Source organism: Anser cygnoides, chromosome 19 (assembly GCF_040182565.1).
Source record: "Anser cygnoides isolate HZ-2024a breed goose chromosome 19, Taihu_goose_T2T_genome, whole genome shotgun sequence".
In the NCBI taxonomy this organism is placed as follows: Eukaryota; Metazoa; Chordata; class Aves; order Anseriformes; family Anatidae; genus Anser; species Anser cygnoides.
In genome coordinates, this window is record NC_089891.1 from 134,737 (window position 1) to 161,282 (window position 26,546).

General features: G+C 44.8%; 1 protein-coding gene across 4 annotated transcripts in view; it reads right to left on the reverse strand.

Moving 5' to 3' along the window:
• Positions 1-26,546, reverse strand: part of GAS7 (growth arrest specific 7) — a 117,319-nt gene that overhangs the window by 66,825 nt on the left and 23,948 nt on the right. The window contains exons 1-2 of one of the 4 annotated variants that reach the window (XM_048054956.2): positions 12,099-13,045; positions 7,295-7,415 (exon numbers count right to left, since the gene is read on the reverse strand). In XM_048054956.2, the coding sequence (XP_047910913.1) occupies positions 7,295-7,415; positions 12,099-12,131 (154 nt within the window). In that variant the 5' untranslated portion in view covers positions 12,132-13,045. Of the gene's footprint in view, positions 1-7,294; positions 7,419-12,098; positions 13,046-26,546 lie in introns of those variants that run through there. The other 3 variants (XM_048054955.2, XM_048054954.2, XM_048054953.2) reach the window with 3 other exon arrangements.

The following is a 26,546-nucleotide window of genomic DNA, read 5'->3' on the forward strand; positions in this document are numbered from 1 at the left end:
TATGGTCAGATAAGACACAAGACCAATAATCACAATGTAGAAGGGCACTAAATGTTGTAAGCAGCTGACGGAATAATAGTGGCAGGTTCTGCTGTATTTTGAAGGCTCGAAAGAATCATCATGTTACTTCCCCCTAAAATCCCATTGGCTCCCAGGTTTGGGAATGCATATCTTGAGTTCCCTTGTCTGAATAGCTCAAGCACCAAGAGCAAAAAGCCTATTTAATCTAACAAAGGGCCCTGCATTTTGTGAGGAAGGACACAAATGGTGACAGCCAGTTGGAGCAGCAGGGGTGGTGCAGTACTGGTCATGTTTGGAAAGGCAATTTGTCGAACTGGACTGGCCATCCAACACTTCCTATCTTCAGGAGGAAGGAGCAGAACTACACAAAGGATTCAGGGTGAGGAGCAGTATAGAACCTCACTGCACCAAAATTTGTATAGCTTTTACTCCCTGACCTTCTTCAAAGCCTATGTTCCCTCCAGGATTCTGTCTGTGCACCCATCCCAGCAGATCAACTGCAAGGTGTGGAGCCCACCGGTGCTGCTGTCCTGGATGCAGGACCACTGACTAATCCTGCCTTTTTTAAGGGAGCAGGAGGGCAGGACTGTCCAGGGAGGATGAGGATCTGCCCCAAACCGTAGTGGGAATATTCAGCACATGTACACATAAGGACACATGACATGAAGCACAGCAGATGTTCTTCTCAACTTATATTAAGGTTATTTCTGAATTAGAGGAGCAGGAAAAGCAAAACAGCAGTTGTATGCCAATAGTGTAGTTATATATGACGTATTTAAAAATCTTGGAAACCCAACAATATTGAATAAAAAACAACTCCCATGTGAGTACCAGGCATTTGTCATCCTCTACATTAATATTTTCATTTAGGTTAGGCTTTACAGACTGAAAAAAACGGCCTGACAGGGATTTTAAGAAGTCATTTGGTCCCTGCTGTACTCCAAACCAAGGCCAGCATGACTTTTCACAGTTTTGTGCCACCTACTTTTACAGATCTGCAGTGACACTGATCCCAGGCAACTCCCTGCTCCCACACTCCACTAGCTTAAGAGAGCCAGGAAGAGTTAGGGTTGTCCTCATTGCAACTGACACATTACTGTATCCTCTTGTCACCACAAGCACTGCAAAACAGCCTACTTCCATGTCCTCATTCATATCTTCAGTTTCTTAGGGCAAATAGACCCAATCTCTTCACATGTGCCCACAGGCCACATTTTCCACATCTCTCATCATTCTCGACACTCTTTTCTGGACTTTATCCAACTGGCTTACATTTTTCCTGAAGTGTGGAGCTCAAACAAGATAAAATATTCCAGCTGAGGCTTCATAATTTCCTTGTAAAGTTGAAGGAATACTTTCATGCCTCACAAACAACACTCCTATTTTATACAATGGAAAATGCTGTCTGCTTTTCTAATAGCACAACCCTGCTGATTTGATTTCAGATCCTCAAGAGCTCCTACATCTTTGTCTGTGAGCTGCTCCACTGCCAGCCTTTGTCACTTAATTATTTCTGATGAAATCTCCAATCTTACGCACATCTTTATCGAACAGCTTCTTACACTTTCAGCATGTATCCTCAGTTGCAGGATGATTCTGAATTCTGAGCTTGTTCTGTGCAGAACACGATGTTCTCTCCCAGCTTCATTTAAAGTTAACATTTGAATAAGTACTCTCAATGTCAACATGCCATTCATTTCTGGAAATACTGACTAGAGAGAAGCCTAGGGAATTCCCTGCAGGATTTCCTTCTGTGCAAACTTCCCTTTGACAAGGGACCATTGAGAACTGCTCTTTGAGTATGATCTGCCAAACAGTTCTGCACTACCTTCATAGTTATTTATGACCCCTTTCCCCTTAATTTGCTTTCCCTCTAGCCAGCTTCCAATTTGTCTTTGCTATTTTTAAGACTCTCTGTAAAAGAGCGGCCCTGCTGCAAATGGAGTCTTTGCTCACAGCCCTGCCCTGCCTTGAGGATGCATAAATGTTTAGCCACAATCCCCCAATCCACCTGAGAGGGTGCATGCCTCATCTGATCACTTCTTGTTGATGATGGAAGTGCTAAAACTGCTGTAACCTTGCCAAGAAAGCCTGCTTTTGCCAGCATTCACCTTCTGTAAGGTGATGATTCCCTCTGCAACTCCTCAACATAGCGTGTCATGGAAGTTTTGTGCTCTTACCCATCCCAGGGCTCAGCCACAGCCCTGAATTTCGTGAATAGTCCCAACCTACTCCACTTCAGGATATGCCTCCTAGTGACTCACTGGGCAACTGGTTGAGCACATAGGACAGATGGAGTGCTGTAGAGAAGGACATGCCACTCAGGGGATGTCCAAATAAAATATTTAAATGAATAGACAGTGAACTCAGTGCCTGGAGCTTCCACATATGGTTAGCATATGGCTGAGTTAAGTGACTGTATTCTACCTCATGCATGAGAGACAATATAATGGAAAGGACAAACAGAGGGAGTGTGCATGATAGGAATGCATAAGGGATATGTATATAAACAAAGCAGAAGCTTTGGGCTCTTCATGGGCATCAGGCTACAGGAGACCCAGCAGAGTGCCTTTCAACCAAAAATGCAATGTTAACATTTTTTACCTAACATCAGCCTTGAAGAAAATAAAGCAAACAAACAAAAAAAGCCACTGTGTAACACTAGCATTTGGCTGAGTTTTGTTGTAGGCCAAGTCTGGGTATCTCTGGACTCTGGCAGAGATGGGATTAAAGATAGCTCCTGCAGCAGTATGCTGTAGCCAGAGGCCAAGCAGCTGCATCCTTGGATGGAATTGGCTGCGCAGGCTCCCCAGGGTGTGTATGGAACATGGGCAATAGTCAAACGAACTGCTAGCAGGACTCTCAAGCTGAGGAGAGCTGAGGATGTTCCTGGATGCTCTGTCATGGGGATGAGGCTGCCCATCCTTCCATTCACTTTCTGGCTGCTTTTCCTTGATATCACTACCTGTGAAAGCATCTTTCACTCTGTCCACTGAGCAGCTGTTTGCTTTTTCTAGTTATTATTAGTTTCTCCTCTCAAATTTCTGCATGACTGAGCTGAAGTAGATAACCTCTTCCCTCTGTTTCAGCTTCACTGCCTAGCTCAGCCTCAGTGGGTAGGAGAGGCACAGAGAAATAACACAGAACCTGTGGTAGGAGGGATATTATAAGTTAATTAAGAGAAAACACAAACTTCAGTTTTCACAGCAGTCAGAGATACCTGCTGTAAGCTAGGAGAACACCCTGTCATTTCTCTGAAATCATTTACTCTCTCACCAAGTGGAGTTCAGACCAGGGTTGCGATATAGAAATCCCTTTGTGGATTTAAAGATTAAAGAAAGAAAAAAGAAAAGTCTACATAAAGTACAACCCAATGTAACAAAGCTAAAGTTGTACAGTCTCTTTAGACAATTTTGGTGCTTCAGCACCTGGAGAAGACACCCTTGATATGACGGGGTGATTCTGATCCTGATCCAGATTCTATACATGAAAGAAACTCCACAGGACATTTCAGAGGAGCTAGGGAGTGAACCTTTGGTGAACCACAGATAGCGACTGCAGAGGCCTTCCCAGGACAATTTCATGTTTCTTCCTGTTGAACAAGAAGCTTTGTGAAACCTGATATCAGTAGACATGAGACATACACAGGGACACACCTACACTGCTCTGAAGTCAGAGCCTTCACTTTGGGACTGAAAACTGAAGTCCTCTCTGACAGAAGGCTACAAATAGAGGAGAAAAAAACTAATTTTTCAGTACACTGCAGTGTAACAAGGCCCCTATAAACCTTTATAATCCAAGTATATGTCATAGTGTTTTGCATGTCAGAGGATCCATACCTTTGGTGCCAGCTCTTTACCATGCAACAGAAGGCTCTGAGAGGGCTGAGTAGAAAGTGTACTAATTGAGATCCTCCTGACTGAAACATCTGCTGTAACCTTCAATAAACAATGCCTTGGTGTCATCCATTTGTCTAAAACTCACCTTCCAGTGCAGCTATGTTAACATACAATTCTAATGTAATACTTTATTCACAATATCTAGTTTCAACAAAGCAGTTACAGATGCCTGTGAAAGACAGAAGTAAAAAAGAAAGGAAAACCACAATTAAACCACTTAGAGTAAAAATAACCCAGAAATTTCTCTCTCATTTCCTTATCACTCTGGAATACTGTCCTCTCCTGGCAGGGTGGTACACAGCTTCCTAAGCATACCTTATACCTTGCTGTATCTATTAATGAGATCCCTTCACAAGAAAGCCTGCATAAAAATTTGTGAAGAATTTTGAAGAGGTCTTGAAACACTTTCTTATTGTTCATCTTAATAAAAAGACAACTGGTTCCTGGGAGATCTGAAAAATGGTTACAACCTCACTAGCCAAGTGTTTTGCATCTGCTGCCATTGTTGGTAATGGTGAGAAAAACACCTTTAACCATATGGATGAAACTGAAAGCCAACCAGGAACGTCTACTTCCTAGAAATATAGCTACTAGCCTCTAAGTTACTGTACTTGTGAAACTTAACAGTGATGTCTCTCTCAAACACTCCAGCATACGTTCATCATTTGGTAATAGCTACAATAAAGGGAGACCAATTTAGGAGTGCCTCTACACAAAAGAAAAGACCTTGGTGGAAAAGAGACCTAGATCCTACTGCTGAAACAATGGTGCCAAGAAGGCAAAGCAGGAAGGAGGTACATGAAACTGTGACAGAAATGTATGCTGGCACCATGTTGCCATTACAAATATTGTCAGTCTTTATCTGGATACTGCCAGCAGCAGCTGCAGCAGTTACAGGACAAACAAGCAGTTAAGACAAGTGAGCAGGTGTAGTCAGTGAGATGTCCAGTCTATGAAACTTGTTACAAACATTAACTATGCCAATACAGATCTGCCACACAGCAAAGATGGGGACTGCAGTTTTGTAGCATATTCTCTTTTACTTATGCTTTGGCTCAAAGCCAAAGAATACTTTCTGAGTGTTAAGGTACAATCCCACTGTTAAACAAGCCTCACATGCCAAATGTGACTTTGTGTTGACTACATGGCTCAGCAGCTCCAACTCTGCAGCACAGTCAAGGAAGAAAGTGCATATACAACATGAGACTGGACAATCGGTCTATGGACAGTCCTGCACTACCAGTTTTGGAGGGACAAAGGTCAGAGCCAATTAGTCAGATTTAATCAAAACACTGTACTGACAGCTGCTTAATCCAAGGCTGGATGAGGCTTCATCACATGCTTCAACAGAAAGTTCTAGAGATTGCATCCATCTTCTGCTTTGTCTGAGGCCTAAATGACACCACAGGGGACACTTTCTTGGCAAATAATTCACCTTGAGGAAGCACAGACATTGTCAATGTGAATCTGACAATGCAATATAGCCCAGCTAGAGCAAAAAAAAACTCCCAGGCAAGATCATCAAACTGCCAAAACGAGCAAACATTAACATCCACACAGGCAGCAGCATATTCTAACTGAGCAAACTGAAAGGAACTGAGCTGGCCAAGAACACCAGCTAAACTGGAGTGATGGAAGGGTGATGTACAGTGCCCCTGTACATGCTGTAGGGCATGTACACAGAAATCTCCCTTCTATCCTCTCTTCTATTCTGTTACTCTGAAAGCCATATTCCTTGCTGCCTAGCAATCCCATTGCAGTAGGTGAGACAGGAATTTGCAAATAGCAGGACAGGTTGGAAGCGAGAAGTCTCTAGCCCAGCTGTTCACTCTGAGCAGTATCACTGCCAACAACAGATAATGTCAGCCACAACCTTGTCTAGCCATCTGAAAACATCCAAGGATGAAGATTCTACCACCTCCTTGGTCTGCTTCTGCCAGGGCTACCCTGACTTCTTAGTGAAAACTTGATTTCCAGCCCTCGACTTCTGAAGCAGGCTGTGGCTATTGTCTCTTCCTATATCACCTGTAACTTTTGTGAGGATAGTAAAAAGCTGTCTGAGACTACGTGGAAACAGTTCAGGCCATCTGCTTTTCTGGGATAGCGTTACTGTGACAAGAGTGTTTATTGCATGAAAACCAGGCTCTGCTTCTTACTGCTTTTTCTGACCTCAAGCCAATGCATGTGAGTAAGCGTCCATTGCCATGCTGGCTCAGGACTGAGCTTAATCACCACCTTATCCACCTCTGAATTGCAATGGGGACAGGGTATCTAACTCCTACTGACCTCCCCAGCCATGCAGGGGAGCCATGCAGACATGCAGGTTCATGCATGTCAATGAACCAAAGCACACCGTGCTTCAAAGTGAAGGTGTTTTACGGTAATTATATATGAGTGTTTAATGGTAATGTGACTTCTGCAGGGCCCTGTGAGATGTCAGTGCATAAAACCAAGGTAAATAATGACTTCGCAGACTTGTAAGCCAAAGGCTTCTTCAGCTAAATAGATCAGTCACTGAACGGACCATGAGGCTCACTGTGACAGCCCATTGCTCTTCCTTGCCCTCACAGTGAGTCAGAAAGAGGAACGTCAATGGTGATTCCTGATGGATTTGACTATATTATGAACACAGCGAACTCTTGCCGTCCTCTCCTCCCCTGTCATTCTGTCATTCTTTCTGCTTCAGAAATCTGGTTTTGCTGGTCACAAGTCCCTGTTTTGCAATGCTGTTATAAGCTCATGACCAGAGAAGGTAGACAGTGTAAGCCAAAAGTGGTACAAGTCTAACAGTTCTTGAGCAGTTTATAAGATTGTGAGTTAAGTCTGTTACTCTACTAGCAAGACAGTGAATTAAAGACTGAAATATAAACTGAAAAGTGTATCTTTGATATCCCACTGCACAGCCTTTTCTTTTATCTCCACAGGGAAGGTGACTCTGACTCGAGCAACTTTTCAATTAACTATTTATGTTTTTCTCTAAAGGTGATATGTGACATTCTATTAAATAACTCTACATATGTGTACATATATAGATACACATATCTGCAGCTGAAGGAAAGAGAAATAAAGAATGTGATAAAAATTAAATCATTACAGTATTTTATATTCTGAATCATTTACGGCAGAGTTGTTCCTACTTTACATTACCTATCTTTTATAAAAGCTTCACATATCTTCTAATGGTCAGAATTAACATGAGAGAGGACCAGAACACTAGATGTAGTTACATTATTTTCCTTCATATGGTGGCAGGGTCATATATTCATTTCTTTGACTCACTAGGTGTAGCTAGCCATCAAAATTAACTTGAGAGACAACTTCCTGCAGCAGATCTCTGCAGGTAGTGTGACACATCTACTGGAGCCTCCACTTACCATTTGTGAAGGTGTTCACATAGTACCTGCGGCCCTGGGGAGACATATAGCTCTGCCAGCCTGGGGGAAGATGGCCATTCAAGGTATCTTCTCCTGGCTGAGTAGTTGCCTTTCTGGGTTTCTGCTGAGGACCAAAAAAAAAAAAAAAAAAAAAAAAAAGAAAAAACACGATCTTTTAAGTCAATATCTAGGTAATTTAAAGTCTAACCAGACACACATCGGGACAGAGACCATATGGTTTAGCATTCTAGAGACTGCAAAACACCCAAAGACTTTTAGTCCATTTCTCTCCTTATCTGTCCTAGTTTCATCCAGAACATGATTTATATCCTAGAAATCTTCCCGTGGAACGTTGGGTACACAGAACATCCTTTGGGAGGGAAATGAAACCCCTCTGTATTTGATGTTCCATGAGCACCCGGACCTGTCCAAGAAAAGCATTCTTGTTAAACAATAAAACTTGAAGCAGAAAATAATCAAGTGCCTGAGAAAGAAAGACATGCATGTGGCACTCTCATTCATTTCATGTAGACATACTGGCAGGTCAAAGTGCTGGTCATAAAGGTGCTGTCCCAATTTAATTTACAGGGGCATCATCACCTTCAGACATTGTGAAGATGAAACACTGCAGATGCCTGTTGCCTATAGGAACAACATGCTGAAGTACATTTATCAGTATGATGATTATATACTGATAATGGATGTAATTATCAGTGCATACATTACTGATCCAGATGTAATCTGGATCCACATCATCCAGTGACTATCATCCTGATTGTTAGGACCCAGATCACCATGAGTGATCCAGACCATTAGGAACAGCAGGAGATAAGCATCATGCTGTCACCTGCTCTCCAGGCACACACAGAACTGCTATGAGGGTTCAAGTGCCACCTCAGCTGTACATCTCTTCACCAATTCAGTTGCAAGCCTCAGTGTGCTGGGGTTCAGGCTGCAAGGAAAAGAAAGAGGTGAAGCTGAAGTGCAAGTAACTGTCTGCACCACATTGTATCACCTGGTGATATCACTTCTTCCAAGCGGCTCCAGTGGTTCCTTGGAAGCTAGGGAGTTACAGCAGCTGTGAGAATAGCAAAGAGGGTTTCATCACAAAGATGGCTTGAAGCCCTGTCTGGTCCCTTCAACCAGGGACACTGAATAGGGCCAAGCTGGGAAAATAAGATACGTGGTCAAAGACTGCCAGTTGCAGCCTCGTAGGGCTGCAGCTATGAACCCAACAGCTTCCTCCTGGCTCACATCTAGAGAGCTTCACCCTGTCTTCCCCTAATCCCTAAGGCAAACCAGGCATATACTGATTTTTGTTTGTTTGTTTGTTTATTTGCATTGCCCTTAAACAAAGAAATATAAGAAAGCAAGGAAAAATGTGTGAAATGCAATCATTTATTCCATGGAAGCAAATCTCCTTCCAGGATATGCCTTCTGATATTGTGGAGGACAGGTCAGAAATGACTGCACTAAACTCACAAGCAGCCACATTCAGAGGGCAGGCAGACCTTCAGCTTCTGCACACAACATTCAAACATTGACAGACATATGAATATTACTATCAGAAAAAGAAACAAATAAACAAACAAAACAAAAAAACATGTTGTGTCCTTCTACAAATTCATATTCTGAGTGAAATTTCAAATCTGCTCCAACCCAGAATAAACAGGACATTTAATGGTTTTGGAGCCAAATGTCTGTTTTCTGTTTCTTTTCAGTTTGAGAAAACTGATTACAATGGCTCTGAAGGAGCAGCGAACTAAAGAATGGTCTTCCATTTATGCCTCATCAGGCATTCTTGCACAGGCAGGTCACAGGCTGCAAGGCAGCTGTATGGACCCAGGTCCAACCACTACCTCCACACTGCAGCACAGATTGTGCCTATGCTGATTCAGATTTTAGCTCCTCTCCTAAGCAAAGATACAGCCTGGGAGAATCAGCTGACCCAAGATGAATTTGACAAGTTAGCTAGGCAGATACTAAGGGACTCTATATAAGGTGTATGACTCACATGTCTATTCTGCATACCTATGGCTAGGACAGTGGTAAGATCTTTGTCATCTAATCCTATCTCCTGCTCTTCTGCTCTCTGAGGTTCAATTAAATCAATTTACATCTCTGTATCTGTATCTGTTATCACCCTGCTTTATATGTGAGAAAGCAGAAGCTTTCACAGTTTATGTTGCTATTTGATATTTACTTTTTGCTGATATCAGCTTAGGTTGCAAGGGAAAAACCTCTCACACATTAGCCGGTCCAAAGGCACATGTTCTTATTGTTGTTATACTATTGCCTAGAAATGTACTAAATGAAATTCCCATCTTAATGAAACTAGCACAGCCATGCCTATTCTACTGTGACCATAGGGACTGGATCCCTCCATACATGCCATGGAAACACTTCCATGTTTCGTAAAGCTTTCTGTGAAAGCTCTAAATCCTATTGAAAACACTAAATATATGTATATGAATATGAATATATGAATATGAATATATGAAAACACTAAAGTTCATGGATATGACAGAAAAATTGGTATCCCTGTTTTATCTCTGAGGTATCTTGAGTTCTTCTCCAACATGATGGGTGTTTACAGAATTGTCTTTTTCACTAAGGAATGAGACTTCTAACAATTCCAACAAACACATACTTATTTCCAGTTCCTTACAGCCATTTACTGGCACCACCAAAAGGACTTGCTCACACAGCTACGGTACCTGCAGTATGGACTCAATGTCCAGCAACATCTTTTGTTTGATTTAGTTCTCAATCAAGACTGAAAATAATTCACTGCAGGCTCCCCAGGCACAATGTCTCTGGAAGCATCCCACTGCTCACATAGATGATGCAGACGAGTGGCTGTGTCTATGGCACCGACCACGTACTCTTCTCACACAAATCTTACAAACAAAAGCATTTTTGTGCAAGCTGACTTTGGGTCCTTCTCAGTTTGTGTGCTCTTTCCTGCCATACAGAGGAGCTTTTTCATCTCATGTCTCTCTCAGACACCCCTTTGCACACCCTTACCTAATGGGAACGTTGGGAATTAAAAAGGACTCTTGGAAAGAGTGTGTCTTACCAGTGTAGTAACTGTATTAACGTCTAAGAAGACATCTGGCTGATTTCTGTCTCCAGGACTACCTCCTGAGGGGCTGTACTTGCACCTTACCCATACGCAGTCCTTATTCAAAGCATGGGTAGGTTTGGTGAGAAAGCCAGGGCTGAAGGACATTCAGAGGTTCAAGGTCAATGAACATATGCAGGGAAGGTCAAAACAGAAGGGAAAGAAAGATAGTTCCTGACTATTTTTTTGAACCACAAAACCTCTCTCTCCCAACACATTCCAAGGGACAGCACAGAGTAATGCTCCAGGGGCAGCTCCTGAACTCTCTCCATCACAGAATTAATGACCCCCATTGCTGTTTAAAAAAGCATACGGAATAAAATTGAAATTCCACAGCCTAGAAGATAAAGTCACATCAAAAAAGCACACAAGCATTATGTTTCACAGTTACTAATTCTATTTTGGAGTTACTGTCTCTACCATTGCTTCTGATTCTGCAAATGCTTAAGTGCTGAGTGCACAATAGTCCCTGTGAATGATGGTCAAGAGGACTGAATATAAGGAAAACTCCAGCACTGCCAAATGCAGCAGTTCTAGTAAACAATGGAACATTGGTCTGCTTGGATGTATATGAACTACGGATATGTGGATCTCTTTCATCTGTTTTAGGGAGCAATATGATTCCAAACAGTAGCTCACTATTGTGCAGTATTTACCCCACCAGAAGAACCTCTGGATACACGGACCACTTCTGTATTAGAGTCCCTAACTCCTCCCAGAGCAGTCCTCTCATGCACGCAATCCCACTCCTGTGGTGGCTCTGCTCCAATGTGATACTCTATGGGGTAAAAAGGAACTGAAAATGGCACAAGGAAGGAATGAAGAAACAAAACTCGGTTTCGTCCTCTACTCCTCACCACCCCACACTCTAGGAGAGATCTGGGCTACATTGTGTGGGGCTGTGGCATATGGGGCTGGCCTATAAAATGCATCGTAGTTTATAGTTTTGGCACACTCCTTTTAGAAATGAGTGTGCTGTGAAGTCCATGGGGGCAGCACACTGTCCCTGCTCTGCCAAAAGAGGAGATCAGTGTCACAGTACAGAGTTTCTCACTCTGTTTTGCTTGGCAGACACAATCCTGTCCTATCCAGACCCTCTGCATTCCCTTTTTCCAGCATCAGCACAGCTAAATTTGGACCATATTTACAAACCCACATGGGAGGAGTTCAGACTAACCTGTATGTAATGAGAGACAATCCTGTTCCAGCCCGAGGAGACCAGACAGGCGAGGCCACAAGGCAGAACAGAAACAGGAGGTGACCAGCAGATGGCGTTCAAGAGCCCAACTCCAAAGCTGGCAATGCACAGCACAGACACACTTCAAACCTCCCCAAGCCCAGCTTCCACCAGAACACACCCTGTGCCCCGTCCACGTATCACAAGAAGAGAGGCACATGTGCTTGCACGCCTCTTCCTTGAACAGCTTGGCAGGACTGTGCTATTACTTTGATCTCTTGTTACTATTTTTAGGAGAATTATTGCCATGTTAGTTTAAGAGAACTGTAAATCATAATAGAGGACAATCTACACAGAGAAGAGGTTTCATTTTTAGCAGAGAGCGTTATGAACCTGCAGACGAAGACAGAACAGCTGATAATTACTGGAACTTGCAACTAGACAGGCTCAGATTGAAAAGAATCTTTCGGTCATTAAGATAATTGTCAACTGGAATGGCTTACCAGGAGGCTGTTCACTTCTTGTAGTTCCTCCATCAAGATTAAGTGCCTCTTTCTAGATCTGCTCTATTCCAATCAGAGAAAAAAGATGGAACCCTGAATCCCCTTGAGGTGGCTGTGCAGAAGCTCCGGCTGAGTGGACCAGCAATCCCTTCTGGCTTTCAAATCTTGCAACTCCCACAGTGCATTTGAGCTAAGAGAAACACTTAGGCCACTCCCCTCAGTGTCATTTCTGGGAGTGTCACCAGCCTCTACATGGTGGTGGACAGGCAGATTTGGACCTGAAAAGGATGTCTGCAACACACCATAGAGGAAACAGGAAATGTGAACAATGTGAGTAGAGAGGGGAATGTGTGAACCCAGTAAAATCCTTCTGCATCTGTATTTGGAGCCTAGAAAAGAGACCCAGTATCTCTCAAAACATTAAAAACCAAGAACACAAGCACTTCCCTCCTACAAGATTTTCTAGAATCAGAAGTCCATACAGCAGGGATACATGCAATGGTAGACAAGAGCCACCCGCCCACGCCTCACGACAAGCAATGGAAGCAATGGTTTTCATTTGTTGTCTGCAGAAGCACAGGGACAGGAGTCTTCTGGTGTATGCACAACAAAGAGGAACCAGAAATTTGCAGCAAATACAAAAGGAAGCCCAAAGCAGAGTGGGCACTGGAGCTATTCAACACCAAAGCACGTACCAGAGAGCTAGCAAAGGTGAGCATAAGAAATAAGAGCAGATCTATTGGGTCAACCCACCTAACCCAGGACTACAGCACTGACAAAGAGGCAGAAGGATGTGCTTTTTAAGGCACAGCACATGAATCTGTCCACTACACATTCCCGCAGCATTCACAGGCATCGGATTAGGGATGTCAGAGCAGCCACCCCAAAGCATCACAACCTACTCAGAAGCTGCAGTCTTGACCATGAAACACACTGTTTCATGGCTTTCTCTGCTGTTACACACATATTGCTTAGAAGCATTCCTGAAGAGAATGAGAAGTGGGTTAGACATCCCAGAGGCTCCACACAAAAAAGACCACCAGTCATGGCCTGCATGTGGAAGCCCTAGCTACTTGCTGTTTAGGTCTGCCAGCTCAGAAGAGGGCATGCAGGTCCAGCAGGGAGGCAATGATACACTGGCAGTGGCAATGCCTCCTCTGCCCAGCTCTTCTGACTTTCTGACTGCTTTGTTTTACTTTTCTTTCTCTTCTTGATCAAGTTAGCAGCAGCACAACTCACCCTGTTCCTTTGCAGACTGTGGGGCAATCTGATCCACTCCCAGTAGTGGAAAAGAAGAAAATGAAGAGGGGTTTTATGCAGCTAAGAGAGGAAACAGAGAATGAAGGGCCCATACACATCAGTCCATCCTATGCTGAGTGACCCCCTGAGTTCAGCCTTGCTTAACAGAGGAAAATCACTTCCCATTTTCAAACTGCAGGAAATCCCCTTTCCCCTTCAGAGACGGATCCAAGGGAGGAAACATCTGTGCACTTAAAACCCTGAGCTCTCTGGAGATGTGTTTGCACTCTGGCAGAGTACAGCCCAGTGGTTCTCCCAAACACACAACCCAAGGTAAGACAAAACAATCCCAAAACCACAAATGCGGGCCCTGAGCAATCTGATCAAAGACCTCCAAAAGGGCTGGACCAAAGGCCTCTAAAAGTCCCTTTCAATTTAAATTATTCTATGATTTTATGGTCTTATTACAACAGAGCACCCAGCCTCAAAGCAAATCAAGAGGATGACTCTAGCTTTGAGAAAGGTAAGAATTAAATGCAGTGTTACCTGCTGTCGCCACTTGCTTGGAGTCACACTGCACTTCTGCTGCAGTGTCAAAGTAGAAAGAAAAGCTACAAAGCCATGTTAAGCAGCTCCCCTGCAATGTCCTGCCTGGTGTTGGAGTACCACTGGTAACGGAGAATAGACAGAAAAAATCCAGTGGAAACTGCAAGAAGCAATGCAGGTACACAGCAGAGAAAAGCTGCCACAACATAAGCGTGCATCTCAACAGTCCCCTGTCCTCTGGGGGGAAAAGCTTGCCCTGTAATGACACTAGTGAGCTGATACTTCTGTCTAACTGCAGTTTTCATAAATACCAAACTTGGCAAATGTATGTGTCTACTCGAGGGTGTGAAGCAGAAATAAGGTCGATATGGTGAAGCCAAAGAGCTAGGGTCTGTGTTTGAAGGCAACTGATGCTGTAAACAGGACTGCTAGTGTGACAAGTCCACAGAAAACACTCAGCAGCAGCAATGCTTACATTGAGATCTGTATCTATCCTGAGTTGGACATGAAGATCCCAGCACTAGGAAGTGCCCCATACAGCCTCCTCAGGCTCGGCACAGGCACAGACACACTAACTCATGCCCTGGTAAAGGGAAATATCCGGTGCACCTCTGAATCCCTCCAGCATTACCCACAATCTCTCTCTCTAGTACGTTGAGTCATCCCGTGTTTTGTTCATTTTTATGCAATCTTTCTTGCTCAACATTTGGTTTCCATGGTGTCACGTACACTGTGTGAAACAGATTTATATTTAGAAAGTGGAACGGGTCATATGAGCTCTCCCAGTTGTTATGGCAACCAACACAACTCCTAGTTCAGCTGAATCTAACAGCACAGGGCTACTGGGGATAAGTTGCCCTCCCTGGGTGGTCCTGCAGACACCGTTTCTGCAGCAGAAACTCAAGAGAGATTGCAGTGCAGACATGGCCACTGCCTCCCCGCCCACACACCCCCCCCCCGACCCTGCAGCCCAGCTGATGGCCCTCTTCTTCTTTGGATATGTCATGAAGAACATGGTATTGAGTGGGTGTATCACATCCCCTATCATGCACCAGCCTCTGGAAAAGTTGAACGATATAACGGACTGTTGAAGACTACACTGAAAGCAATGGGTGCTGGGACATTCAAAAATTGGGATACACATTTGGCAAAGGCCACCTGGTTAGTCAATACCAGGGGATCTGCCAACCGAGCTGGACCTGCCCAATCAAACCTGTTACGCACTGTAGAAGGGGATAAAGTTCCTGTAGTGCACGTAAGAAACATGCTGGGTAAAACAGTCTGGGCTACTCCTGCCACAGGAAAAGGCAAACCCATTCGTGGAATTGCTTTTGCTCAGGGACCTGGATGCACTTGGTGGGTAATGCAAAAGAATGGGGAAGTCCGGTGTGTACCTCAAGGGGATTTGATACTGGGTGAGAATAGCCCATGAGTTGAATTGTAGTATGTTAATTATTATATAATACTGTATGTCATCACTACCATAATTGCTACATATCATAGATGAAAATGGTGATTAATTAGAATGTATTGGACAGAGTGTAACCTGAGCATGACATAAATGGTATGGAATAAGGGGTGGATATCTGTCCTGGTTCCAGTTAGGACAGAGTTAATTTTCCCTCATAGTAGCTGGTAGGGCGCTATGTTTTGGATTAGGATGAGAAGAGCGCTGATAACACGCTGATGTTTTAGTTGTTGCAGAGCAGTGTTTACACCATGCCAAGGACTTTTCGGCTTCTCGCTCTGTCCTGCCAGCGAGCAGGCTGGGGGTGCAGCAGGAGCTGGGAGGGGACAGACCCAGGACAGCTGACCCAAACTGGCCAAAGGGGTATTCCATACCATCTGGCGTCATGCTAAACAATATATAGGGGTGGCTGGCCGGGGTGGGGGGGGCCGGCTGCTCGGGGATAGGCTGGGCATCGGTCAGCGGGTGGTGAGCAATTGCATTGTGCATCACTTGTTTTCTTACACATTATTATTGTTAATACTATTATCATTATCACTATTATTATTATTATTGTTATTATTATATTCCTTATATTCCTTATATTATTATATTCCTGTCTTAATAAACTGTCTTTATCTCAACTCACCGGCTTCACTTTCCCGTTTCTCTCCCCCATCCCAGAGAGGGAGGGGGGAGGGTGAGCGAACGGCTGTGTGGTGTTTAGCTGCCAGCCGGGTTAAACCACAACAGGATACCATGCCTCATCCTTGGTCACCTTCTGTAACACCACCCACTTTCGAAGAGAAAAAGTCCTTTTGCCTGTACCAAGTGCTAGGGCATCTCAGTGTTTCTTGTGTCACTAGATTGGAGCCGTGTACATACCCCACATGTCAGTCTAACAGGACAGCTCTCATTTTTCTCTTCTCAAAAAAATCCCTTGCCCTGATAACTCTCCTCCATGCCACCCTAAACTCTTCTTCATCCCTTGTCCTCCTAAAAAATATCAGCATCTCTGTGCAGCTGCTGTTTCCTCAGATGAGCTCTCCATCACCTTCCCACCAACCCCATACAACTGTGACACTCCACTGGAGGACCACGGAGTGAGTTCCTGTGGACAGCTTTCCGCTCTGGGTGAACTCTCCTAAAGCTCTGCACACCCATTTCCCATTTGGCTCTGAAGTCCAGTACTATCTTCCTCACTGTGGGCTTGCTCTCCCAGCCAGACCCACAGCTGCCAGAATTCCTCTCCTCTCCCACCCCGGTCCCTGGATGTGGTACAGTTGTGCCCAGAACTCTGCTTTAAGCTAAGATCCACTGAAGAGCACTGTGCTTGCAGGCAATTTGTCTTCTGGGACTGGTATACTCGCCTCTGCCAATACCCTACACTTGAGAAAAGCAAACTGTTTCTGAAGGATATATGACCTGGGCACACAGGCTGCGTGATGTTTTGTGGCTTGGTGCTATGTGAGAGACCAAAACAGGTGGGAAGTGAAATGCTATGGTCCATGAACCCCTCCTAGACACTTTCAAAACAGGGGCTGTCAAGCCAGAGTTGATAAAGCCAAGTCACTCCAGTGCAGCTCAGTCTTCTCCCTTCCTTCTCAACGTGCATCTGGTGCACAAAGTCACATAAGAGGCCAAACCAGAAGAAGCCACAGCAGTGAGCTGCAGCTGAGCCTGTCTCATGAGACCCATGGCACCAAGTCTGGTCCAGATCCTGCTGCACACAGGGGTCACTCCCCTGCAAAGCAGCAGTTCAAGAAGGTACTTGGCAACAACTATAAATTTGCTGACTGAAGAGAATGAAGCTGGGTATCATTAAGATTAGGATCATTAAGGTTGGAAAAGACATCCAAGATCATCTGGTCCAACCATCCCCCTACCACCAATGTCACCCATTAAACCATGTCCCTAACTACCAAGTCCAACCATTCCTTAAACACTCCCAGGGACAGTGACTCCACCACCTCCCTGAGCAACCCGTTCCAATGCTTGACTACCCTTTCTGAGAATAAATTTCTCCTAATCTCCAACCTGAACCTCCCTAGGTAGATGTAAGAAGTAGGAAGGATAAGAAAGATGGGGCATGGGGGAGATTCAGTGTGGGAAAAGAGCATGGGAGTGGGGCCCAGATTTAGGGAGGGTAGCTAGCACAGAAGAGAATAAAAGGTTTGTGATGGCTTCTGATCTGGAGAACAGCAGGTGTGGCAGGAGGGTGAGCACAGTTTGCAAAGGATGACAGCCTGGCTGCTGGCTGCTCTGCCTGAGCTCTCATCACACTCCCAAGCAAGTTAATCACTTTCCTATGCTTCCTTTTCAGTGTGCTCACAGCCACTGTGAGCACCACTCTGTGACAGTATTTAGCACTATTTGACAAAGTTGTAGAGTCCTGGTACTGAACTAGCAACCAAGAAAGGGGAAACGAAGTACCACCCTCATGGCAGGCACTGAACAGCCAGATAGGAATGGTGTCTGCATTGAATGAGAAAGCCTGTCCAGAGCATGGTAACCACAGCTACCGTTGCTCATGTATTCCTACAGCTATAATGAATATACCCACAGAGAGCTCAAAAATCACCCCTAGGAAAATAAATGGTCTACTGTTTTTCTTTCTTGTGCTAATGGATGAAAACTCATTTAATGGACAAATATGTCCTGTTCTCTTTGAGTACTTCCTCCTGGTTAGTGTTATTGAGCTGAGCTGTGCATGAAAAGGTGATGGCCACAATGAAGCAGGATGGGAAAGAAGCTGCGGGTGGTCACCACAGGCAGCAGCAAGAGCTGGCACTCCTGGGTGGTGCGGCCTGGGGAGGCTGAACACACAAATGGCCAAGGAGGTGTCTACCAGGCAGACTGCTGTGATGAAGGGTTCAGTTACACACACACAAGGGGGCAGAGAGGAACAGCAACAGCAACGGAGGGACAATGACAGGTGGGGAACCCCAACAACCAAATAAGACAAACAGAGCACCCTTGCACGGCTCCTCCCCTGTACAGGACAGCAATAAGCCCCATTGTCTGGAGTGAAAACTATCACAGTGAGTAAAGGGAAACGCTCTGTAGAACATCTTACAAAGTGGTACTGCCTACAGGGGTACAGGATTCATTATGGGATGCAAGCGAAGCATACCTTGGGATTGTTGGGATTGTGCAAGACTTGGGATATTTAGGAGAAGAAACAAAGGTAGGTGAAGGGGGGAATTCAGGTGGTTTGGGGAGGAACTAGTGCAGGAAAATAGAGGCGTAAGAGGATGAAAGGTGTTAGCTGCATGTAAACAGGTGACCAGTCACTACATTTGTCTGTTCATGCCCTGCATCTGATCACTGTAGTCTGTCCTGTCTTTTTATTAATCTCCTTTCCTAACTGTTATCCTGGACATGGGGCTCTCCATTCAGTGTGCATGTACAAATTAATGCCAGCAACTGGAGTGGGGACCATGAGTCACAAGGGCAAGTACATCTGGAGCGCCAGCAACTGAAGACATGGGAGTACCACTGTATCATGTGTGTGCTTATCAAGCTAAACTACCCAGGTATCAAAACAGCCGTAAGTCTGGACGAGCTACTGGAGAGACCAGAGGCTATTTGAGTTGGCTACTAGAGGGACCAAAAGGTCCAGTCCTGGTCTCTTCCACAGACCCTAAGTTCTGGGAATTGGCTGAGACCCATTTGCTCGTGTGTGTCTCTGTGTGTGAGTTGAAAGGATCCATGGCTCATCTCCCAAGTAGACTGCCAGCTCCTGGACAGACTGCCTCAGGCCAGTTACAGGAAGGCTTCACATTACATATATGTATGTATTCCCTACTAATAGACCTTTATCTTGTTCAGCTACATGGGGGAAAGGATGAGATTATTGGTGCTGTTTGTGTGAGTGCTGAATGTTTCTGTCTGTCTGGATCTGTGCGGCTGGCTATATGTATACGTATTTAAATACTGTATGTGTCCATTAGTGTTGTATACCTACTGCTTAGCCTCACTGCTGCCTGCACCTAGAGGTATGTAGCTTTGGCAGCCTCACCTCTGTTGGTCAAACAGACTCAGCAGCCCCTGACAGAGTGCACATAAACTTCCCAGCCTCTGGTGTGGGGTTTCCAGCTGATGATGTGGAGGACAGTTAGCTGAGGTGGAATAATCCCAGTTCAAAACAAAGCTGAGCAATGATGAAGAGAGATACCTCACATGTGCCTGACCCCTGTTACTGCCCCAGGAAAATGGAGGACCATCACCTTGCATTCATTCCATCCTGCAGAAGCCCAGCTCTGCAGCAACAAGTTTAAGAAAAGACTTCACACACCATGTCCATTCAAAGGCACCAGGTTCTGAAGAGAAAACAGAAAGATCTTGGCATCCCCACGAGGCTCCACAGGAAGTCAATACACATACATGCCATGCAGAAATTAAAGGCAAGAGCAAAAATGCCAGGAAGGACTGAGGTGGTACCTCGCACTCACTCCCAAACACAGCTGTGTCAAACTGCCTCCCTCAAATGTGAAGCAATCCCTCCGAGCAGTCTGTTATCCCATAACAGTCAAGGAGTTTATCTGAAACATCTCTACTCCTTTTTCTTCTTCCCAAATAGAAATAAAGTAGTTAGTACTCTCCCGCTCCTCTTGTTTTCAGCAGTATTGTTTTTTGCTGTTCAGAGTTAATACCTGGCATCTAATTTGCTAGCTAGCAGAGCCAATATGGGCTATGGAGGTCTGTAAACAGTTTATATGTTAGTACACAGCCAGCTTGGGTCACCAACATGCAGCATATTGAGCGCTCTGTGTTGCTACCTTTCTGTTATTAGGAAATTAAGCCATGATGTCTTCCCACCATGCTGTCAAAATAACAGGATGTGTCCAGCTGGGACAAAGCTGATTTCTCAAGAGATACAGAGCTGATGGCAGCTGACAGGGTCCCATCTCTATGCCAAAGCTCTGCATGCTCCCACATACAATTGGCTTACAAACTTTGACGTGAGCTTACTGAAATGCAGGCCTATTATCTCAGTAGGAATTGAGACAGAGCTCTGCCACTGGCTGGCATGAGCTGGCTTGCCTAGATTCTAAGAGTTCCCCAGGAAAGGGTTATTGCACCACAGTTTTCAGTGTGGGAATGGGTAGGAAAAGATGAAAGCCTGGGGCTAAGGCATCGCCAGCATTTCATGAGCTCTGGGCTGGACATGACATGGGCAGCCCAGGAGGAGCCAGAAGCCCAGCGTGGCTCAGCACGTGGCACCCTCCTCCACTTGCTGTGCTCCAGAGGGATATTCCAGCTCCATCCCTGACATAAGCATTTCGTACAAGGCAGAGCACCAGGGCCAAGTGCTCTGAAGGACTTTGTTGTCCTGGGCAGCCAGGGACAACAGGCCCATTGTTGGACACAACCTTGTACTGTAAGAGTCACCCCGCATATGCCTAGACAGTCACAAGGCCAGGTCAGGCCAGCTGCAGTGTTGTTGCTTGTCTACAGTTGGAAATGACAGATCCCCCTCTGAGTAACTGCAGAGCATGCCATACCAGGAAGACAATCTGACGCTCAAGAGGCAGCTCAACACTGCATGCTCCAGGTGCTCTACACTGGGGATGGAGACTAGAAGCAGTTAAAAAAAAAATAATAAATTTCCCAGAACGATTTAAATTTACAGTCTGTCCCCTCTCCCTGCACTGCTTAACTCAGCGTGCCCGTGACTCTCACAGCCCTGCAGAGTTCTGGTATCAGCAATGCCCTATGCCCTAATTCTGCAGCACAGAAAAGGCAGGCAGAGAAATATCCACAACAGGCTTGAGCACCAGCAAAGGACATGGCAGCACAACTGCTTTCTGTGCTCCTAGGATCCTGTGAGTACAGCTGGTTTTGAAAAAATATCTGGGAATGATGCCAAATGTTTTTATACAGGACCTGCAGTCCTTACGTTGCAGGGAAGTTCAGCCTGGCTAAGCTCCCTCTTCCATATGCACTGACAGAACACACTCTCATCAGCCCAGAACGAAGCTCTGAGTCTCCCACGCTCACCTGCATGCAGGGATATGCCCAGTCTGTCCAATCAGAGCCAAAAAGCATGGATGAGTTCAGATTAGATGCAGTTCCATAGTCAGATATTTCACAAGATGTTGTGATGAACTGCAAAATGCATGCACTTAGAACTAGAAGGCAGCCCCAAGCCACCATGGCCTTGGTAAGGATGTGCCATACTACCTCCTATGACTGTCCCCAAACAATGCCACACTACTTCTGAAAATAGATGCCTTGTTTTATCTGAAGACAAATGAGAAGAAGTAACTGTTTAAATAGGAAGAAAAAAAAAAACACAGAACTTGAACAGAAACAAAAACAGAAAGAAGATGTGGTAGAGAAACCTCCACCGCCTCCACCTGACTTTCTGCACCTAGAAACCCCCCACCTTGAGGCCCAAGCAGGAGGGCAGCCCCTGCCTCCTGCCAGTTCCCTGTGGGCTGCCCAGCTGGTTGCTGACCTGTCCATCAGCTCTGTTACAGCTCCATAGATCCTAGGAATTGTAAGCATCCCCTCCTCCTGCAGCACTCCATCTGACCCTGAGCACAGCAGTCAGGTGAACAAAACCCAGTATCAGCTACTGCAGTAACACAATAAAAAAACTGCCCCCAGCAGCAAAACATCCCCTCTCCAAGTCAGATTACAGGCTTCCAGCATCTCACAGGAGTACAACATGAATGTAGTGTCACCACAGTAGCTATTAGCAATGAAGAGTCGCTTGCTTTTGTGTGGATTGCACAGAAGCTGGAACACTCTTCCACTCCAGCAATGCACAAGGTGCAAAAAGAAAAAATTATGAGTAAAAACAAAATAATAATGAAAAATCTATGAAAAATCTACAAATCATTGTGCAAGAAATTTGTTCTCTCAAGGGTACAATGTACTTATACAACGTAACATGACAAACATACACCACTTACAAAGGGGTTGTGTCAGGGCATGGCTTTATGTGCTTCATTTCTCAGACAACGCTGGTTTTTTTTGTTTTGTTTTGTTTTTTAACAAGCATGACTCTACTGCTGTGCTCTGCAGTTTCCCAGACAAAATAAACTTCTTAACAACTAAGAACTAGTGTCTGTTCTTTTAGGAAGGGATCCTCTCTAAGATTATGTGCTAGAGCTAAACGCTCTCCCATGTGCACACATACACACACAGCAAAGCTAAGGCACGGGACCATCTACCCCTGCTGCTGTTATTTGCCAGGAATGGATATTTACAAAAATATTCTGGAACACATGAATAACCTATCTGCAAGATAGAAAAGGAAGTAAAAACAACATAGTAGAGTTTCTGCTGAGATTTCCAGAGCTGGTGCATTCTCCTTCTCAAAAGAAGTTAATGAAACGATATTCTGAGATTGTCCAAAGGATAATGTTGGTTAGTTGTTGATATTTTTCTTTAATTACTTTTTAAAAGACTTTAAAAACCCGCCCACTGTTAGGAAGAATGTTGGGACCAGGTCCCAGAGAACCTTATGTTGATCTGCATCTCTAATAAGATGTTTTTATTATAAATATTATCTCAAAATCTATGCAATTAAAACAAAATTGGAATAGTTGATTCAGATTCTGTTCCTGGCCCCAGGCCTTAAGCACAGCTATTAAGACTTGGGCATATTGCTGCTACATTTTCCTGCACTTTAAAATGAAATTTGCTTCTCCCTGGTGCTGTGGTAGGTCAGGATCCCCAAACAGAGCCCCAGCTACTTTTGCATGCAGCCTGGACAGGACTTTTTATTTACAATTGTCCTTAACTTCTTTTGAATGGTGCTTCCTTGCAGAGGAAATCTCTTATGCAGTTCCTACCTGCTATTCCCTGCATTAGATGGCCTTCCATAACCAAAACTTAGGGAAACTCAGATGCAGAAAAAACAATTGAATAGACAAGATACAAAGTGCTGCCAGATGCACATTTCTGTGCACTCCCTCATAATCCCTCTCAGGCGAAGGGAATGTAACTGTTGTTGCCGGTAACTGCAGTAAAGCATATGAAGACAGACATGACATTTAGCTGTTATTTTTTGCTGCTATCGAATGGTATAATTCTTCATAAATGAGCAAACAAACAAAAAGCAAGAAGAGAAGGCCATTCCCAGCACTTGCCAAGGCCAAGCCAGGCTGCAGCAGCCCCAGCCAGTGCCCCCAGTCAGAGCCATGATTCCGCCATGACCCCACGGCCTGCCTGCCACCAAGCCGCTGCAGCCAGCCAGAGGCCACTTAGGAGGGGAGACACCGCATGGAGCTGTGCCAGTCTGGGTGGGAGTTGGCTGGGAGCAGGGCTGGTGTGAGGGGCCTGTGGTGGCCGCATGCCAGGGGACAAGGGCAGTAAGGGGAGGGCTGGGGCTTTGGGGCTCCATGGTGAGGTAGACAACACCTGCTGCCCCTTGCAGCTGGGATAAGGGTGTCCTGCCAGGCTCAGCAGGCACTTCCTGCAAGGACAGCCCTGGTGGCATGCGCCTTTGCAGCATTCCCAGTGTTTTTTTAAGGAGACCCTTCTTGAAGAGGGGCAAGCATGGGACTTTCCACCCCAGTGGAGAACAAAGATGTCACTAGAGCAAAGCCCTCCTTCCCCACCAGTCTCAGTAACATCAGAGGGTGCTCATGGCAGGATGTGCTGAGCATGACCACAAGCACCTCTGCTTGGCTGCCTTTCCACCTCCCGTGAGGCAGTCTGGACACACCAGCACAGGTGGAGAGGCTGACTGGCATCAGAGGATGTTATATTCACCTAAAAGCTTCTTTCCCAATACACATATTGGAAAAAGTGCAAATGTGACGTGCAAGTAACACAGCAGCATCAGCTGCCTCTGAAGATGTCCCTTTACACATAAAGCAGCACAGGATCTGGCTGCCGGGCAAGAGCCACACATCCCCCCCCAGCCCCACCACACAGACTTGGCCTCTGCAGCTCTAGCAAGGACTGGGCTGATGCGCAGAGGCCTCGGCAGTGCAGTGTGCTCTGTGGCTGCTGTCCCCCTCCGTCTCTCCTGTGTAGATTGGCCTTTCTGATTTGGAAGAGGACACCTGGGTCTCTCCCACATGCCACATACACAGGGCTATAAAGTGAGCCACAATCTTAATAGACTGGGCAACCTTTGACAACATGGATGCCTCTTATCTCTGACATACCACTAATGCTGACATGAAAGGGTCTGTTCATGTTTACTTCGTAGTTAGCAGCATACCTTGAAGCATTTGAGAAACCACAGAGTTTCTTGTCCTCAGAGCTACTGCTCCCATCTGTTCGCACACCAAAGGGAGCTCAGACCTCTTTTTAATGAAACTGCACAGTACAAGCATTTCATCTGAGAAGAATACCTGGGTAACCACACTTGTAAAAACTCATTTAGTCCTGGGATGGCCCATTTATGAGAATAAAATTTAACCCAGCACACTGCAGACAGGGGGAAGGGCTGCAGATACCAAGGATGACAAAGGCAGACCTAAAAGAAAGCACCAGGAAGCTGCTGCAGCCAAGCAGGTCCAGAACAGTGAGAGCCGTCAATCGGAGCTGATCAGCTGCAGCCAGAACAGACGCACACAGAAAAGTGGAGCAGGCAGCAATATGGACAGGAAATAACAAGATGATATTCATCTTGGAAAAATGCAAGTACAAGAAAACAGTGCATAAAAGAGCCAGTGGGAGGGAAATCCCTGGAAAAAGTCATTGATGAATTGTAATTTGCCCCACCCTGTAACTGAGAACAGCCTCAGAAGAACATCATGAGCATCACTGAGCCACCTCCCCCCCACTCCCCCTTTGCTCAGTCATTCCCCTTCTCTACTAATGCTGATTTAGAGGAAATTAATTATCTCCTCATTTTAAAATTGCCATATTTCCCTCTAGACACCCCATTCCCTTCTGGACTTTTCCATACTTCAAGCCTCCAATCATATGTCTATGAGGATGCATTTTTGCTTCACCTCAATCTAATTTATGCAGCAAAAAGGATAGAGGAACTTGTTAGAAAAAAATGGCTGACAATTGCCATTGCATATAAAGCTCACTGCAGAATCATGAACTGAATATACACATTTGGAAGAAGGCTGGCCTCTTACCCCCAAGACTATCCTTCAGCAAGGATGCATTTCCACAATGTCCAGACACTACAATGCATTGCTTACTCAAGATTTATCACCAAGCCTCACTGGCTCGCAAAGCAGGCAAAGCAAATCTATCTACTTAGTTGTTCTACATCCAGCAAGTTATTCTTGTTTAAGGATTTCAGAATTTCAATATACATCTTCCTCTTTTGTCCACAGTGCATTTTACTGCAGCACTGGTATTTACTGGTTATTATATGGTAGCACCAGAATTCCTGGGACTGGGAACCCTTTGTGCTTGGTGCTATGCATGTAAGGAAAGGAACCTCTGAGACTGCTTTTAGATGGAAAATAAGCTGACAGTTACTCTTACAACAACTAAAGAAATGTGGATGTAATATTAGATAAAATCAGAAAAAGAAAAAAAAGCATTAACAGTAACAGGAAATGTTCTATAAATGCAGTAGTATTAAGAGGAAGACCAAGTAAAGGAACCACTTGCTGTACAGCAGAGAACGAAAGCTACCCATGGATGATCGTGTTCAGTATCTTCAACAACAAAGTCATCTGCTAATGAAAAAATCATCTGTGATCAAGTGGTTGTCACAGTTAATACTAGCAACAAAGAGTTAAAATCTTCGCCTGCAACAGGGAAGGAAGACACAGAATACTGATACTGAATAATTCATCCTAAGACTTTTAAAAAACTGGCTCATAAGTATGAGAGCCTTTGCTAATCATCTCTGGGAATCTGTGGAAGATCAGGGAGGGAAAGTTCTGGCAACACAGAAAAGGCAAAACAGAGTGTCTCACTTGAAGAAATTGGAAAAGAAGGAGATGGAGTCATGGAACAGCCAGTCTAATTCCAATTTCTAGAACAAAAAAATGGAATAAATTATTTAACATTTTTTAAAGAACTCTGAGAAGGAAATAAGGATTTAATTAAAAGCTTACACCACTTTGTCACAGTTATATCTGTTAAACCAACCTGATTATGTGTGTGAACACTAGCCCCAAGGTAAAAGTGGGACTGCAGAGGTGCCAACAGTGGTACACTCTACTCGAAAGACAAACATCTTATTGGGATGGAAGAGAAAACAGCAGCTTTAGAGACATGAACCTGGTAAACTGGATTATGTGCCAAGTTCTGAGCTTCACTCTTTAAGATAT